The following is a 19,027-nucleotide window of genomic DNA, read 5'->3' as shown; positions in this document are numbered from 1 at the left end:
GGAGCCAGCCATGTTGCAGACCTCTGTGTTGTCTCGTTCTGTTCAGTTGTGAAATGGCTGGGCTGCAGACAGCCTTGTGGGGCTTCCCCAGAGGGCCAGGGAAGAAGAACCTGGCTCTAATCAGCTGCTGCAAAGAAATGTAACAGCTTGGTCTTCAGTGACTGGCGTGACTCAGTCAGTGTTTGCTTCACTGGAGTTCTTCCATTTTCTAATGCTTTCCTCTCATTTTCTCCCAGTGTCACTGCAAGGGATTAACACCCGAAAGGCCTTCAAAAGCTCCACCACTCAAGACCAGAAGCTTTTCGACAGGGCCTCACTCCCAGTGCCTGTCCTGGAAACGTATAACACTTGTAATGCTCCTCCACCCCTCAACAATCTATCCTCATACAGGTAACAGCTTCCTAATCAGTAGCCTTGTGGCAGCCAAGAGTTAGCCATGGAGAATCTAGTCTCCTGGACTAGATTAGCTGTAGAGAACAAAAGACTGCTCGCCACTGGAGAGGAGCCAGAGGCAGCTAGAACTGAAGCTGGCTGTATAAGGTTTACTCATTTTTGTGGTTTCACTTTAAAAATTTCTAATAATAACATGGATTTATATAGCACTTTACGGCATCTAATCCTTTGTTGAAGCAGCCTGGAGTAGTGGGTAGAAAGTTGACGTTGTGACCTTGGGCAAGTCACTTCACCTTTAAGGGCCCCAGGTGACTTTCTAGAGCTATGAGCTGCAGAGCTGGGACCAGCTTGCAAGGAATTTGGGCCTGGGGAATTCCTCAGATCCGTGAGATTGCAGAGCCAGTCCCTGTCCCTAACCTTTTACAGTTTAGAAAGCATTTCTTCCTCACAGCTTTGGGAGAGATGATCAGTATTCCCTTTTATGACTTAGGAAATTGGGACTTAGAGAGGTAAAGCTGACTTGCTTGTGATTGCACAGCTGATAAGGGCCAGATCTAAGATTCAAGCCCAGGTTACCTCTGTACCTCTTCCTGCCTTCCTTTTTCTAGCTTAGTGCTGAAATCTTAGGATAAGTAGATTTAGGTACAAATAAGATAGAGCTGTCTTGGGCCACACCAAAGAGGGTCCTCCTGCTTCTCTGCCTTCTCCCATTTACATTACACTTTGGGGTTTAAAATTTCCTGTTATCATAACAACCCTGTGGAAATGATTAGCTAAAGGAGTTGACTGCTGGGTTCTCTGAGAGGTACCTGCTAGAACACAGGGAATAAGTGCAGCCAGATTGGTTTCTGAGCATCCTGTCTAGAGTTTCCCCCTCTGAGTGTGTCTGCTCTTTGGGGTGGGACTTGAAATGGAAGACAGCTCTATAGGCAGCATAAAGCCCTTTCCTTCCATCGGTCTCATAGTGTTGGCATCTTGCAGGAAGGCACCGAAGCAGGGGGAAGAATGCGAATATTTATCTTGCCCACATCCATAAATATCTTTTGAACAGGTAAAAAGTAATTACAGATAGCTGGAGGCAGATGTCTTCTGTGAGACATGGATGTACTGCAAAGCAGCAGTGTGTGTATGTACTTGTAAAACTCAAGGACACTGGCCTGATTTAGGGAGCCTGGAGTTAGGGACATTATAGTTTCTCAAACAGTAAAGGATTACTTCAGGTTATGATGTGCTGCTTTTGGTTTAGGCTCAAAGCTCCCATTAGCCAGTTGGTTGGGTTGGGAGGGCGGGGGGGGGGAGATGGGCTACCTGCTTTTTGATGCCACAATATACTGTTGAAGGGTTTAGGTAAAGGAGGAGCACCAGAGAGCTTTTTAAAATGGGATTTTGCTTTTCAATATACACAGCTCTACATAGTTTTAGCCAACTCTTCGTTATTTACACATAGAGTACTACCAGACTTACATTTAATGCTCTGTAGTTTGCACTTTTACCAGAATTATTTCATTTGATCTTTTCAGTAACTTTCCGAAGTTGGCAAGACAGGTATTGTTATACCTACAGTTTATGGAAGTGGAAACTGAAGTGCAGAGAGAGGTTAGATGGTCACTCAGACTACTGTAGCTAGTGAGTTGTAAGTCACAGACCCAAGACCAGAATTCTACTCAGGACTCCTGTGTCTAAGAGAAGACCAATCCAAACACCAAAAAATATAAAAGTAATTTTTTGTAATTTGTTCTGTATTTAGGCTTCTTTTCCCTTCCCTGGCAATATTATGGAGTTAGAAGGAACCTCAGATGGCATCATCTGGTGTCCGTACCTGAAAGGAATCCTCACTGTAACAAGTGATCACATAGCCTCTTGAAATCCCCCCAAGACAGGAAAACCATCACCTCCACAGGCAGCCCAGTCCACTTTTTTGGACATCTCTTAATTGTTAGGAATATTCTTTTCTTTTTTGACCTAAGCTAATAGTAGAATGGATTTCTGTTACTTAAATGCACACCATCACGGCAGAGTGGCCCCAAATGTGTGCTAGGGGAAGGGAAAACAGCCTGGGATGTAAGTTTTAATACAGATGACGTAGACTTGGACATTTGGTAATTGACATTTCATACATCCCCATACATGCCACTAGAATTGGTAGTTAAATTTTGTGGTTAGGAGATTGGTTGTGACTCCTCTTATTGTCCTTTTGGTGACTAAAAGGATGCTGGTCAGTTATAGAAAAGGATGTGGCCACAGTATCAGTGAGACTAGAGGCTTTACCCAGTGAGGATTGGATGAAGATACAAGAGATGTTTAATAGAGCTCTTACAGGGAGATGTGAGAGCTGCTTCTGAGCATCAGAGGGGCTCTTACGGAAAAGACTGGATCAGACTTGTTCTGCCTGGCTCCTGAGGCCAGAACGAGGAACAATTAGTGGAAGTTATAGAGAAGCCAATTTCAGCGTTGGGTAAGGAAAAACTTCCTAAAAGTGAGATCTGTCCAAAACTAGAATTGCCTACTTCAGAAGGCAGTGAGTTCCTTTTGACTGGACATTTTAGAGAAGAGACTGTCAAATACTTCATAGAATTGTTATAGAGGGAATTCCCATTCAGATATGGGTTGGACTAGATGACCTCAGGTCATTCTGGGATGTTTCACTTGTTGTACATCATACTTCCTGTCTCTTGGGCGTATGAAATTGAAGTGAATGGGGGTTGTGTGTGGTGAAACCACATGGACAGGTCTAGGGAATTCTGGGAGTAGTTTATGTCTCCTTTGTCTGCTGGGATACCAAGTTCTCCTCTGTAGGTCTCACACTTGGATAGGTCACGGGAGATATCCACACCACTTGTTGCCGTACAATATATCACCCCGACTTCCATGTGTCAAAATCAAAGTTGCTGCTTTTGATAAAACTCCGGTAGTGATTCTAGGCTACTGGGCCTTGAAATTAAGGATAATAGCTATTTAAAAAGTGACAGAAAGAGGACTGTTCTCCAGTGGTAGAGGAATGCAAGGTGAGCATTCATGTTGCCTCTAGCTTGGAAGTGTTGGGGATGTTGGATTTGGTTGGGAGTCTGTCCACTGACAGTCACTTCTCTTTATTTCTGTCTCAGAGATGATGGCAAAGAAGCGCTCAAATTCTACACAGACCCATCGTACTTCTTTGATCTTTGGAAGGAGAAGATGCTTCAAGACACTAAGGACATCATGAAAGAGAAGAGGAAACACAGGGTAAGGGGAGTGCAGGGGAGGTGGCCATAAGGGAGTGCTCAGGCCAGGTGCAGCTTTTACCAAGCACAATCCATTGGAAGATACAAGTCATTCCAGCGCTATTAACAGCCAAGTTTATTCAGTCAGTCTTTAGACGTGAACTTCTTTCTTCAGTGTTGTTTTTCCTGACTCTGCTGGACACAGAAGCCTGGACTGGCCCATTCACCTTCACTTGGGTAGCTTCTTTATCCAAGGTGAAGGTAACACAAGGCCCCCACTGTTGCTCTGAAACAGGAACAGCTTAACCCCTTTACTGCTGAGAAAGGCTCTGTCTTCCTCAGAGCTGGTTCTTGTCCCTCCCTCCTTACTATCCATTGTTTGTGAGCTGAGTAGCCTCATGACATCAGTAGTGTGTCTGCTGGGATGCCTGAGCACAAGCCCTCTGGCAAGTTCAATGGGATTGGCCCCCTACATAGCCCCAGAGAGCTGCTTCAGGCCTGCTCCTTGTCTCTTCCCATCAGCTCTGGGGGCACAGTTAATCCTGAGACACTTGTTTTTACTTTTATTATTATAACAACCCATATTTCTCTAGGACTTGACACTTTCATGTTTATAAAGCGCCTTCTTCGTAACTTTCATGTCATGTAGAGAGTGCAAATATTAGTCCCATTTTACAGAGTTAGTAGAACCAGGTTTCTTGTGCCTGGTTCCAGTGCCTTTCTACAACATGATATCCAGCAAATGCCCTAACCTCTATAGCATACTTTGTACATATGTCTATATGCTGTTGTGTGTGGAGGATGTAGATGGGTAGGTAGCTAGCTGTCCAGACAGATGGATGTAGGCCTGAGGCTCAGCAAATGTCACCAATACCTGGAGTCTTCTAAAGTCCTGGGCTTTGCTTTGTTTTTTCTTTCCAGAAAGAGAAGAAGGATAATCCTAATAGAGGGAATGTTAATCCAAGAAAAATCAAAACCCGTAAGGAAGAATGGGAGAAACTGAAGATGGGACAGGAATTTGTGGAGTCCAAAGAAAAACTGGGACCTTCAGGGTGAGTGAACCCCAATACCTGGAGTGTTGGTGAAATTTTACAGGGTGACTCTAACCCCACTTTGGGTGTCATAGAGTGGCAGAAGGAGTCTTGCTCAGAGCACTGATTTTACTGCCATAGTGGCCTTGCCAGGGAGAAGTCGCCTGATCGTAGTGACACTGAGGCATCTAAAGACCCTGTAGTGTGATCTCTTTGCATCTTCACAGATTTATGATTCTGGGGGCAACTCCCTCTAGTCCTGCCTTGACTCAGAGCTGGGTAGTTGGTGAGGGGGTGGGGAGAGCTACAGCCAAGCAGAGCAGGTGGAGAACATTGCCACCTAACATGAGCTGGGCTTTGTCTGACTGGGGAGAGGGACCAGAAGACTGAATGTTGACCCCTGAGGTGGGGGAAAGGTCTGAAGGTAAATCTGCCATGATTTACACTGAATGTCCCTGTTGCAGAAAGTTGGACAGTGTTCTGACCCATTCTTCAGGACCAAAGTGTGTGTGCGTGTTTGTGTGTGTGCTCTGCCCACAGACACATACATATGTGCACACGTGTGCGTGCGTGCACACACACACACACACACACACACACACTGTTGAAAGTCAGGTTTCTGACCTTGGGGACTTTGAAGGCCCAGCCATTGTGTCCTTTCCGTTTTTCATCTCCGTGTGTCACACCCTGGCTGTCACAGAGCCGAACCCCCTCATACCAGGTGGGTGTCTCAGAGTGACAAAAGGAAAGGCTTGAGTTGTTCTCACTTCTAGGGATGACTGCTCTGGAAACCTTGGGTTTTAAAATTGTCACTCCTGACATTTTTCTTCCTGAAATTAAGAGATTTGTTTTAAAGAGTGATAAGCATGGGAAGAGGAAAAAATTTCTCTATGCGGAAATTGGCAGCTAGGTGATGCCAGTGCATAACACACTGACCTTGGAGTCAGGAAGACTCATCTTTCTGAGTTTGAATGTGGTCCCAAGCACTTACGAACTGTGTGACTTTGGGCAAGTCATTTAACTCCATTTGCCTCAGTTCCCTCATCTGTAAAATGAGCTGGAGAAGGAAATGGCAAATCACTTCAGTATCTCTGCCAAGAAAACTGCAAATGAGGTCATGACGAGTTAGGCATGACTGAACAACAACAATTAGCTGCCACCTTCCAGTAAAAATGACCATTGCATTTTCTGGTTCCAACTGGTTCCCTTAGCAAGCATCCTGTGAGGTGAGTAGCTGGAAGCATACACACCCAAGATAAGGTCATTCATTGACAGAGGGAGAGGGGAGTTTGCTTCCTGCTTCCCATTATCCAGAAGGTTTGAGGCCTTTAGTACAGCATTCCATATTGTCCCTAAGTAACAACCTATTGTTGTTCAGTCATTTCAGTTGTGTCCAACTTTTCATGACCCCCGTGGGGAGAGAGTGATTCGCCATTTCCTTCTCCATGCTCATTTTACAGATGGTGAAACTGAGGCAAAAAGGATGAGGTGACTTGCTTTGGGTCACACAGCTAGTCAGTGTTAAAGGCTGGATTTGAACTCAGGAAGATGAGTCTTCCAGATTCCAGGCCCAGCACACTTATGTCACCTAGCTGCCCAAGTGACCCAACCCCTGGTTATTTAAGGTTATTCCACTGGGGCTCCAAATTCCTGCAGAGCCTTCCAAACTTCAGAGAACTGTAATGAATTATGTATGATGTCTGAAGACCAGCCTAACCAAATTCAGGCTCATTACCTGAGCATTGACCACAACAAGGTGATGAGGTTTTGGCCACAGCAACTCCTGACTCTCTGCTCTGGTATGGATAAGGGATGTTTGCCTGCTTCTGTGGAAAAAGAACTTATATACCCACGAAACCATAGATTATTGAAGTGTGAGGGCAGGCTGAAGTTTGGACCTTGTCTTCCTTACTCACTACCCCAAACTCCTGGCCAAGTGAACCTAGTGATAACTTTTGTTGATCTACTTTTGCAGTAACACCTAAGATGTGTGAGCTGGATCATGGTGATGGTGATGGCCTCTTTCTGTCTTCTTCAAGTCTGTGTCTTGGGCAAGTCCCAGGCAGCTGTGCAGTTAGAGGTGGTGATGAGGTAGGATAGGGTAGATGAATGATGATTTAGGGCCTCTGGCTAATTGACTTTATTTCCAAAAGCCAGTTCACCTGAGGCCTGGTGTTAAGGGACATGGGCAGTGTTTTGTAGAGCGAACCCAAATAGGTTCTTATTTTAATTGGCAACTCATTTTATTTAACTTGTGATCTGGCAGGAAGCATGTGGATCTGACTACCTCTCAGCAGCTCAGGTTCATTCTTTGCTGTTTCCCAGTGGAAACCCTCCTTTGGCCTTTGATCATTTCAGAGGTTTGCTGACTACAAAATTATGCTGTTTGCCTGTCACATTTTTGTGTGTTTGCTGTCCTCCACGGCTCAGTTTTTGCCCTCGGCCACAAGACAGGCCTTAGGCCTTAGGCATCTATTTCACTTAACACTTTAAGTAGAGGGCTTAGCAAAATAAGATAATAAAATAATTCACATCTGTGTTGTGTATTCAGGTTTACAGAGCACTTTTCTGCAATAACTATCCAACGTAGGTAGTACGAATAATATTCGTCCCATTATACAAATGAGGAAGTCTGGGGCTTAGAGATGTCAGTACTGGGTCTGCCGAATGTCGGAGAAGGCATTCAAACCTGCTTCTCCATTTTATGTCCAGTGTTCTTTCTCTTACATCTTGCTCTCTCTTAGGTCGAGCTCTCCCAGGTCACAGCATGGAAAACAATGAGTTTCCTAACAGCGTGACCTCTCTTAAATCACTAACAGTCCCTGGTCTTCCATTTCTTCATCTGTAAATTGAAGGCCCTGGCAAGATGATCTCCCTAAGGTTCTTCCCAGCTCTAAAATCAATCCTCTGGTGCTGTGAAATGCTTTTAATAATACCATTCAAATCCAGAGGCAGTAGATAAAGCTGGAATTTCTGTATTTACTTGAGGAAAGTCCAGTGGAAAGAACACTGTCTCTGGAGTCACACAGAGCTCAGGTGCAAATCTCACCTCTGATGCCAGCTACTTGTGTGCCTTGGGGCAAGGCCTTGAATTTCCCTGTGCCTCAGGGCCCTCACCTGCCAATGGAGAGAGAGATTGGTTGGCCACTGTGCTCCCTTCCAGTCCCTAGATCTGTGACCCTGTATGGAGGTGCATGAAACCTCGGCAAGATTCCCTGCCTGGACTTCCAGTTTAGAGAGTAGTAGAGCTCAGAAGGGTTTCCCAGCATCAGTCTGTGACTCACCTGTTGCATGATGAAACTACATTCCATTCTGAGGCAGAAGTAGAGGTAGTGCTTTGGAGGTCATTTTCATTGGGTTTGACCCTTGAGTTTTCCTGTTAAAATGTCTTTCTGATACTGCCCACCTGGAGGTCATCTAGAAGTTTCCTTTTGAGAAAGGAAAAATAGAACATTTTGAACTTTGAAAATGACATCTGTGGTGTTGGGTTTCTTTCTAGTTATCCATCTAACCTGGTGTACCAGAATGGCAGCATTGGCTCCGTAGAGAGTGTCGATACAAGTGGCTACCCACCTCCGCCCCAGTCAGACTCCACCTCTCCGCCCTCTCCTTCTTTCCCTGATGACAGCCTGCCGCCGCCACCAGTGGAGTTCAGGTAAATGATGTTTCCCACTTCATCACCTGCCGGCCCCAGAGAAGAGCAGAGAAGAGCTCAGGGCCTAGGTTAGCCCGTTGGGATGTAGCTCATGCGCGGTTAAGTGGTGCCGCCAGTCGGAAAGGTGGAGCGCTTCGCAAATCTTGACATTATCCTTGTTGTCGCTGTTGTAGTTATTCAAGTGGACCATTCCATAGCTTTAGATGTTAGTAGGGAACCTCCAAGGGCCACACACCTGCTCCAGATCAGAGAGGGAAGGGAGGAAGATGGGCCCATGACCAGGCATCTGGTCCCTGGCCATGTGTGCTTATTGCCTCCCTGAGCCTTTCCTGTGGGCAGTGAGTGTATTGTCTGGCAGAGTGGATGGAGCCAGGAGCACTGGAGGTACTTGCTGGCTATGTTACCAAGGGAAAACCACAATCTCTGTGAGCCTCAGTCCTTCTCTGTAAAATAAAGGTGATAATCTCGGTTGTTGTGAAGCCTAAATAAAATAACGTATGGATAGGATTCTGAAAACTTCAAAGTATGATATAAGTGTTAGTTGTGATCATATTTCACATTTTTATAATGCTTTAAAGTTTACAAAGCACTTTCTTTACCAGTACCATGAGATGTAGTAGTCCAGCTGAGGAAATTGGGTCTCAAAGAAATGACTTGCCCAAGCTCTTCTGACTCGGGCCTGTGCTCAGTCCTCTAGGCCATGCTGTGACTTTGAGTCTTCTCACAAGCCTAATTTTGTTCTTAGAATAATGTTGAGATATCAGTGTCTTGTGGCAACATATTGCTTTCCTTCTGCCCTCTCTCCCTTCTATCTCCACAGCCTCCCCCACCCTTCCTTTTTTTCTTTCCTTTAACACTGACATTTTTCTCTGGTTCTTATAATTTGCTGTTTACTCTCCTAGATTCAAAACAAATTTGTCAAGCCTTGTGCTAATCAATCTCAAATTCTAAGCTTCAACTCAACATAAAGGAAAATGCCTTAAAATAAATACTGTCAAAGAAATTTTGAGCAGATAGTTAACCAGTTAGCCCAGGGTTTGGAGGTAGTCCCGATCCCTCACTTTTTCACCTTCTCTTTTCTATTGCCACTTGTCCATCTTATGGCTTGTAGCATCTCTGACAGAAGTAGGGAAGGGAAAAGGAGAGGAGATGACACTCAAAACCTGTCTGTTGGGTATTTATCGGCCATTCTGGCAAAAATTTGTGGAGGAGGATGTTGAAAGTAATGGTACACAAGGTGTTTGGAGATACTGTGGATTTACTCCATGCACCATGTGCTCCCTTCTTCCCTAGAAGGAGCCTATGAGAGAGACATTTTCTCCTTGAATCTTGTTTGATAGGACATTAGTATGTATTGAAGGCTCCAGTCCTAATGTTTTGAAGAACCACAACTCTTTAAATCCTTTGGTCCTTTTGTCAGACCCCACTTCCCTCACTCTTTGACTCACTAATCCCAAATCACTTTGCTGCATGGAAATGGCGTATCTGTTGCCAGCTCCTACTGGAGGCCAGGCCTTTGCGATGTCGGAGAATTTATGTGGCCAACACAGGGCCCAAATGGAGGCTTCACTAAGGAGTGTGTGAACAGAAATGATGCCCAAAGGAAAATCCATTTGTGGTGGTAGGACCACAAACATCCTCTGAACTAGTCTCATTTCAGGAGAATCATGTCCTTCACCATCACTCTGAGCCTGGCTCCCTTTCTGTCTTTTAGGTTGAAGTCTTCATTTCTTACCTGGTCACTGGCTCAGGCTGAGGCCTCTGTTCTTCCTTTGTTTGCTTTGAAGATTTTTATTGATCGGACACTTAAGTGCTTCTTGTGTATAGAGCAATGTGCTTGAGGTCTGGGTCTGTGCATGCCCTCAAGGGGTTTACTGTCTAATGATGTAGTAAAGCAGAATGAATAAACATTGATCTTAGAAATCTGGCACTGTGAGCTCAGGTAAAATTTAGAGTAAAGTGAATTGAAATGAAGTCCACTTTTGCCCCTTCCAAAATTCTTTGTACAAGAATTATGATACAGCAGTCTGTTTCATATTCATATTTCAGAGGGGGAAACAGTCCCCACCATAGACACTTCTGGGTTCTTCAGAGCAGGATTTAGGAAATGCCCAATCAGAACTGTGTTCTGAATCTCCTAACCCATTCACATCTGGCCAGTCAGCTTGTCCTTCAGGCCCCATCAGCGTTGCTGTGAGCGTGAGCGAATGTGAGCGATTTTAATTAAGGACAGACTGTGTCCATGACATGGAAAGGATTTGTATTTTCATTCAGATTCTTTCTTACCTAACCTTTCTTGTGGGAGAATTGGCTTTATCAGAGGTCCTGTCTTGTAGTGTCTTCTCATTTTTTGGTAGTTTCTCTATATGTACCACCATGTTGTTAACTGAGCAGGGATAGATATTCAGTGGGGCAGCACTAAATGTCCTCGAGTAGCCTCAACATTAAAACTCAGTTTTTGCTCTTCAAGTGATATGGCAACCAGAGACTGTGAATTTCTTCCTCTCAAAGGCATCTTTTCCCAAATAGCCAGCAAATGATGAGGTGCTCCTCATTTCCACTCTCCTCTGGGTAGATTTTTCCAAGAGCACTCTTGTTCAGAGGATGCAAGTTGAGGAAGGTTTACATAACTGGTTTTGGTAAATGAATGTAGTTTTCTGGTGCATTGACCCTCTTGCCTTCTCAGTGGCCTCATACCTCCACTCCTTCCTTGCAGGATGACCTGGCCCTGCTTGTCATTCCTCATCCTATCACCTTTACCTTTCAATCTATTTTCCCTATTTTCTCTGGGACCTTGCTTGCTCTCTCCCCTCTCTCCCTTCCCCTTAACCTGCCCCTTCTTGCTGCCACCACTTCCTTACCACTCAGTTAGTCCTTCTTTAGCTCCATCTAAACTGACTTTTGTCCTCCAAGGTCACCAGCAGCTTCTTTATCACTGGAGCCAGTGGTCTTAGCTCTGTCTTGTTTTTCTTCAAACTACTTGTGACAATTGAGCCTGTGGCCTGCCCCTCCTCCTGACTTCCTTGGAAGCCTACTCATCTGTTTCTCTTTCATTTGCTGGTTCTTAATGTTCCTGTCACCCTTTCATTGTTGGCATCCACTATGGTTCTTGCCTTGATCATCTTGTCTTCTATCTTCTTACTTTGTCTTGTCTATCCCCAGCTTTTCCTCCAAAGTCCAATCCCATATTCTGATTACCCTTCCACCTGAGTGGTGGCAGGGTCACCATATCCAAAGCTGAATTCACTCTCCCCACCAAACCTGCCTTGCTGCTGCAAGTCTTGTTGATAACCCCATTTTCCCAGTCACTCGGACTGGCAACTTTAGGTAACGTTTGACCCCTCCCTCTGCGCCACTTAATAAATCCAATCCATTGTCCAGAAAGGTATGTCTGTAGTATGTCTTATATCTGTCTCTTTTCTCAAATCTCAGGGCAGTCTTTCTGATCTCGATCCTTACCTCTTTTCACTGAGACTATTATGAGAGCTCCTATTTAATCTCACTGCTTCCATTCTAAACCTTTTCTCATAATGTCATTTGACTCAAAAAACTTCAGTGGTTCCTTGTTCGTTGTCTGTAGGATGAAATTCCAGATTCTGGCATTCAAGGCCTCCCCAGTCTGGCACTGTCTTTTTTCTGCCTTTGTATACAATTTTCCTTCATATCTACTCTGTTTCAGCTAAACTAAATTTATCCTTTATCCCCCATCTTCTCTCCTTTCTCTATGCCTTTGTTGTTGCTTATTCCCCCATACCTGGGAAAGACTTTCCTTCCATCTCTCTCTGCTGAAATCTTCCCTTTCCTTCACTGCCCACCCCAGATTTCGTTCCTTCGTTTCCTCAGCCTCTCCTTCCTGTCACATGCCTTCGTCTCCTGCCTCATCTCAAATGAAATGGATACTTCCCTCCATCCCTCAGATTTCCTATTGCATTTTACCTGAACCTGTGCTTTAGACTAAATATACTCCCTTATATTGTGATCATTTGTGGATGGATCTTTTCCCTGGATAAGGTATAAATTCCTTGAGAACAGCGTTTTTGTTTTATCAGTATTTGTATAGAATAATGCCTTGTTGGTGATTGAATGAATGATGTGTCTCTTCAGAAACAGGGACCACAGAAGTCTTCCACAGAGCTGAAAGCCAGTAAGAGCTGGTAGACTTAGAGTAGCAGGGGGCAAAGGAGGGTCCCTAAGATTTCCTTTTCTTGTCTCCCCTAAATTAACTTCAATTGAAGATAGCGTAAAGGCCATCTTCTCCAATTCCATCTCACAGTGATAGTGTCTCTGTTTTCTTTCTCCCACAGCTACCCGGCAGACAATCAGAGAGGGTCTGGTTCAGCTGGACCTAAAAGATCCAGTCTTGTCAGTCCAAGCCACCCACCGCCAGCTCCGCCTCTTGGCTCCCCACCTGGCCTCAGACCAGGCTTTGCTCCTCCTGCTCCCCCACCTCCACCACCATTGACGGGAGTCTCACCACCACCACCGCCGCCTGTTGGATTTGTATCTCCAGGGACTCCACCACCTCCTTCTCCTCCATCTTTCCCCCCTCACCCTGATTTTGCTGCCCCTCCTCCCCCACCTCCACCCCCAGCAGCTGACTACCCTTGTTTACCACCTCCTCCTTTAGCTCAGCCAGCTGGTGGTGCCCCCCCACCCCCTCCCCCTCCTCCTCCCCCTGGGCCTCCACCCCTTCCTTTCAGTGGCAGCGATGGTCAGCTGGCCCCGCCACCGCCGCCACTTGCTGATGGCTCTACATCCAAACCCAAGTCATCTTTGCCTCCTGTGAATGATGCCCGAAGTGACTTACTTTCAGCCATTCGGCAAGGTAAAACCGTTTGGTGTTGGGGCCACTGTGCCTTGTCTGTTTGTAGCATTTCTCTAGCCTTCCCCATAGAAAAGGTGCAGCCCAGCCTTCAAGAGCTGGGGCCCTTTGGTATTGTCAGAGGGCAGTGTGTGGAAGGGTTTTAGAGAGCAAAAGTAGGAACAGCGGACACCAGTTAAAGAGAGGTGGATTTCACCTCAGCATAAGGACAAACTTGCTGGCATTCAGAGCTGGCCAGAAGCAGAATGGGCTGCCTCAGTAAGTAGTGAGCTCCTTGTATGGAGACTTTAACCCAGAAAATGATGACCAGTTTATGGGGATCTTGTAGAGGGGTTGGTGTTCAGGCATGGGTTGGATTGAGGACCCTGTTAGCTCTGTGCTCTGCTGTGGCATCTGTGATCTTCAGAGGGTAGAAACTGACATCGCTGGATTTTCCCACTTGAATTTCTTTCCCTTGTGATGTTGAAGAAGGCCCCATGGCAGGGCCTCCTTCCTGGACTAGTTAGCTATGTCAAGTCACCAAACACTAATGCACCTCCCTGAAGAGTGTAAGAGCCATGTTTAGTGGGGTCACCATCCACGGGTAGTAACTGGTCTTTGCTGTCAAAAAGCTTATGGTTTACCAGGGACAGAAATAAGACCTACACAGTGCTTTATCCAGAGATTGACTGGACTTAGACATAGCCTTCTACACAGTTACAAATGACATTCAGTTTAACGTGATTTGGCTGTCCGTGGGATGGTGGGAGATGGCCAGTTCTCTGAGAAGCTGAGGGTCAGTCTTTCCGAGTAAAGAAACTGTGAAAGGAGGAATTCCTGGTAGGCTGAAGTAATTGTTGATGCTACTTCTGACCCTTGCTATAATGTTTACCTTGGTTTTTTTCCTCCACTTCTGTCCTATTTCCCCCGCCCCCTCCTTTGCTCCCTTTTTCCAGCTTCTCTTTTCTCCCCTTCCCCTGTTCTTCTCCCTCTTTCCTCTCTTCTTTTCTCTCCCTTTATCCCCCTGTCTTTCTCTTTCTCCCTCTATTTCCCCACTCCCCCTGCCTGTACCTTAGACCTGCAGGGGCCTCCCCTGGCATTGCTCAGCCCTGCTGGGGCCCCTCAGGGCCAGTGAGGTTTTCGTGCTCTGGGCCAAAGCTTCCCCAGCTCCTGACTGATTCCCTCTGCTCTGCTCTTTTCTCTTGGGCCAGGCTTCCAGCTTCGTAAGGTGGAGGAGCAGCAGGAGCAGGAGAAGCGAGATGTGGTGGGCAACGATGTGGCCACCATCCTGGCCCGGCGGATCGCGGTTGAGTACAGTGACTCTGAGGATGACTCCTCCGAGTTTGACGAGGACGAGTGGTACGACTGACCGTGTCTGGCAGCACCGTCTCCACCTAGTGCCTCCACCTGAGCCCCCCAAAAGAGCCCAACTTCCCTGCAATAACCAAAGACGCGCCCAAGTGCTTTCTTCATCCCTCTCGGGTGTGTTCTCCCTGTCTCCCTGTTCCTTCAGCCTGTGACGTCACCAAGAGCATCCTCATTGGTCTTCCTCCTCTGGTCTGGAGAGGCCCATTTTCCATCCTTTTGCTAAGTTGTTTCTTGGCACCAACTTTAGATTATGTTTTCTTTCATAAGTAGAAGAAAGTGCCTTTCAGTGGACATCCTGGGGATACTTTAAACCCGTCTTGTGCCTTTGAGGTCTCAGTCTCACCTCAGCTGCTGCCCTGGGGCAGGAGGCAGAGTAGTGCTGACCCTAGCTCCTCTGCCTGTCTGCTAGCATGGCATGAAACACTCTCCAGGACCATCTATTGCCAGGCCTCTCCATGATCCCTGCCACACATGGCACACAAGGGTCTTCACTTCCAGGCAGGGCCACCCACCTAGCGGAGTCACCTAGCGTTGCCACTATTCTCATGGAGCGGGTATGGAGGCCCAGCCTGATGCCAGTGAGATTGTTCTGTACTTTGTTAGGTCCCTACCCCGGAAATCATCCCCTTCATTTTTACTGTGAGAGGGAAAGGACGTCCTATAACTTCAAAACCTGGCAAAGAGCCTTTTCCAGAAGTCCCCCTCTAGCCCCAGAGGTGTCAATGAGGAAGGACAGTGCCAGGCTTGCAGAGCTGGAGGTTTAGCTGTTGCCTCTGTGTGACACTGAGGAGGCAAGAAGGAACAAATCATGTGCTACCAAGGAGGAAACAGGACTGTGCAGGAGGACATGCCCCAGGGGCCTGGCCCCCTCCCTGCCCTCCAGCCCCTACAAATTAGGAAAGGAAAGGGGGGGGGAGGTTGGGACTTGTCCATGGTCCCACGGGGCCTAGCTGAGACTAGAACTCGGGTCTTGAGCTCCACTTTAGGGATCTTCCAGTTACAGCAAATATCCAGGGATTTGTCCCTAACATTGCTTTCAGAGGGGTAAGAATTTTCATCCTGATCTGTTCAGTCTGAGGCTTTGTGCTAGATAGAAGAAAAGATTCTTAGGGGATATATGCTGATGTCCAATAATCTGGAACCACCTGCCCTGATCAGTAGACCTCTCTGCGTGCATTCTAGGCATTGCCCCAGCCCAGATTAATTTTTGATAAGTCTTTTATAGCTCTTCTTCCCTTTAACCTGTTTGAATTCCTCAAATTTAGGGAAGAGTCTACTAATTACATATCATAGCCTCTGCTGCCTTAAGGGGTCTGTCAGTAGCAGGGGCTGGGGGATGTGAAAGGATAGGTGTCTTCTGTCCTTGTCTTCAAGCCCCATTTGGTGGGTGGCTTGTCCCACTCTGTACCAGCCCTGTCCCCCTCCCCAAGATTAACACAGATGTGCTAGTAAGCAGAACTGGCCTCGTAAGGGCTTTGTTCCCCCTTCTGACCTAACTAGCCCACAGAATGATGCCTCTCCTGTTTTCAGAGCATTGAAACAAAGAGAAGCAGGCTGCCTCTCTCTCCAGTAGAGTCAATAGTTGCAGTGATTGCCAAAGCCCACAGAAACCCCTCTGGCTAGATGAGAGTGTGTATAATCACTAGGAGATTGTGCCTGTCTTCCCCTATTGCTTTTCCTGTATTTCCTTTTCTTTGAATCCCAGGATGGGGGGGAGGATGGAGCTGAGGAGTGGCAGTTCAGCTCATCTCTGTGGTCTCCCCCCCCCTTGTGCCCCCCACAAGATCAGGGGTCTTCAGCTCAGGTCTCGCCCTGTTTATCAGCCTCTGCAGCCGCTTCCCAGCCTTTTTCCCAGCCTGCATTTTGGAAGCATAAGAATGGGCATTTGTCTCAGACCTCAAATGGTCCAGGCAGTGGAGCCAGCCTCCCAGCTGCCAAGGGAAGGATGGTGTTCCTGCTGCAGAGCTGGGCCTTAAGCATGCAGGGGTGGGGTGGGGATGTGGGGTGGGGGGCATTTCTCTGGTCTCAGGAGCCATCCCCCCTCCCTCAGCTTCAGTGAGACCTGGAGCTGACCAGCCTGTTGTGTGCACTCAGTTGCTTTGGCTACATTTTGCTCTTCACCACCCCCACCCCCACTTCAGAAGGGGGAGCCAGCCCCTCCCTGCTCAGTTGTGACCTTGAGAAGGGGCAGTGTTCTCTGGGTTTCTAGAATCCACATATCACATCCATGTGCAAACCCACAGTGGGAAGGGCTTTGGGGGGAGGGGGCAGAGGGGGCTGGCTGCTGAAGGTAGGATTAGATCATTAGCTCAGTGACCTCCTAGGGTTTCGCTGTGCTGTGTTCTCCTTCTACAGCTGGCTTGGTAATGATCTGCAAGTCCCGGAGTGCAACTGCACAGCTCTGCCCAATACTCTCATTAAAATCTATGCAACCAACCTCGGTGCTTTGTACCAGTAACCGCCCAGCTTAAGCCACCCTGGCTTGTGGGGCTCCCAGTCCCAGGCAGCAGAAAGGTCCTCTGGGCTCTGCTTATGCAAATGTGCCCCAGGAAAGAGAACAACAAAAAAAATCATGCTTTTTATTCCTAAAATTCACTGTTCCTTTAAGAAAGGACTCTATGCAATTAACTATGTGTCTTTGTGAATCCTCTTAACTATGAAATGCAAAGTTTAGTGATGATTTTAGAGGCCAGTAGTGGGTAGGAGATAGGGGGAGGGTGGCCTAGCTTAACCCATCCCAGTTTAGCCTGGATTGCCTTGATCCAACTTCTGATCTTTGCCAGCAGATAGTGGTAGATTCATGTTCACTTGTGAAATTAACACATTCCAAGGGAGTGTCCCCAAGGTGGGGCATCCTGGGGGTGAGGGGATGCTCCTGTTTTAATTTCGAGCCTGCCTGTTCTCCCAGGAATGACCCTGTCCAGTGTCACCGAGAAGCCCAGGCTGGGTTGTCAGGGCTAATGGCAAGGTGCGTGTGGTTCTGTGCCACACCTCAAGCCCTTGGCTTTGCAGCAATGGCTCGTACAAATTAAAGACCCCTGGCTCTGGTGACCCTGCGTTAGCATTCTCCCTGTGTCTTCACTTGGGCAGATAGCCTGCCTCCCTCTGCAGCACCCTCACTGGCCCCACGGTAGCTCTTGTCACAATCATTCAGGGCCTCATCATCATCCTAAGGTCTGCCCCAAATCCTGGATCGACCTTTACTCAGGAACAGAGGGGCATTTGGTATCTGGAGAGGTGGAATGCCAACAATAAATGGCCTGGGTGGGGGAGGGACAAAGCCATGGGGAGCCTTAGAGCAGACGTTCCAGACACACGCCTCTCGTGTGCCTCATCTTAGTTCTTACAGTGCCTCAAAGCAGGGTAGGGAACAATTTTATTATTGCATTAACTTTATTCAGTTAATTCACTTGAGAAACTAACCAATTTTTACTTTCTGTCTAGAATGATGTAGACCTAGAAGAGTAAGCTGTAATGCTCCCAGAGTGCCTTATTTTCTCTGATATAAATATATTTATAAGGACAGATATTCCAGTGGTAACTCGGGCTTGTTGGGTGAGTCTGTCATGCTGAGATTTAGGGAGAAGTAGGTGTGGGTGGATGTGTGTGTGCTGGGAATGGCACTGTTGCTGTGAGAATCCCTCCATGCCAGGAAATGGAGCTGGATTCAAAGTGTTTGGGGAAAGATCCCAGTCAGTAGGCACAAGTCAACCCTGCTTGCCCATAGAACTAAGGTGAAGTGTAGTCCTTGACCTCGTTGGCCTTACTGTCTCCCCGCTTCCTCCCAAGCCTTGAGAAAGGCGCCCAGCTTTCCAGAGCAGACCACGGCTAGGCATCTTGTCTCATTTGCTTGTTAATTGCAGCCCCATGTTCTCTCCCCCGCCCCAAGCCCCACTGCAGTATGTATATGTATAGATACTTCCAATGTAAACGTTTTAAAGAACTTGATAAAGCCTTTCTAGCCAATCATCCGTGGCCTTTGGTGTTTTCCTCCGAGGGAGTAATCGGTTCTTACTGTAGGTGGCAGGCGGTGGGCTTATGGGTCACATGTAGAGGGCAGACTTCCCTGGGGTGCTGTAGGTAGCCCACAGAGGGCACTGCACACAGGTCTAAGGTTACGCCATTGGTCCAGGAGGGAGAGGTGGGTAAGCTGTGTGAGTGGAGACATGCCAGCGGCAGGGCGGGGGACGGTCCTGAAGCTGTGGTCTGTCATTTGCAAGGGGACGTGTAGACGCCCGTTTCTTGGTACTTTCATTTGAAAGGAAAACAGACTTGAAGAGATACGCTGCCTTTCCAGGGTCATGCAGCTAAATAGGCCAAGAACTTGTACCCAAGGAGTTACAGCTCCCAAGTCTGCGCCAGACTGAGAAAGACGGCAAGGGGGGGCAGGTTTTGATGAAGTCCCTCAGTCAGCCTTCTGCTTACCAAGGAGGTGGGAGTCTCCAGACCTGGCTGGGGAGGGGGTGTCAGCTGGAACAGTGACTCACTGGGCCCAGAAGGACAGGAATGCAAGATGAAAGCTGATGCAGACACCCAACATCTGGCTAGCATCCTTTCTGATTCTCTCAGACCAAAGCAA

The 19,027-nt window shown here is 47.2% G+C and overlaps 1 protein-coding gene across 3 annotated transcripts in view; it reads left to right on the top strand.

Moving 5' to 3' along the window:
* The window catches only part of WASF2 (WASP family member 2), a 79,101-nt gene extending 63,043 nt beyond the window's left edge, over window positions 1-16,058 (top strand). For all 3 annotated transcript variants that reach the window (XM_072609520.1, XM_072609521.1, XM_072609522.1), the window contains exons 4-9: window positions 237-390; window positions 3,498-3,615; window positions 4,515-4,645; window positions 8,124-8,279; window positions 12,584-13,104; window positions 14,292-16,058. In XM_072609520.1, coding sequence (XP_072465621.1) covers window positions 237-390; window positions 3,498-3,615; window positions 4,515-4,645; window positions 8,124-8,279; window positions 12,584-13,104; window positions 14,292-14,449 — 1,238 coding nt within the window. In that variant the 3' untranslated portion in view covers window positions 14,450-16,058. The remainder of the gene's footprint in view (window positions 1-236; window positions 391-3,497; window positions 3,616-4,514; window positions 4,646-8,123; window positions 8,280-12,583; window positions 13,105-14,291) is intronic.
* Window positions 16,059-19,027: the final 2,969 nt, after the last annotated feature.

This window comes from Notamacropus eugenii, chromosome 5, assembly GCF_028372415.1.
Source record: "Notamacropus eugenii isolate mMacEug1 chromosome 5, mMacEug1.pri_v2, whole genome shotgun sequence".
Taxonomy (NCBI): Eukaryota; Metazoa; Chordata; class Mammalia; order Diprotodontia; family Macropodidae; genus Notamacropus; species Notamacropus eugenii.
Note: the sequence above shows the minus strand (reverse complement) of the source record. Positions and strands in the feature narration are given on the sequence as shown.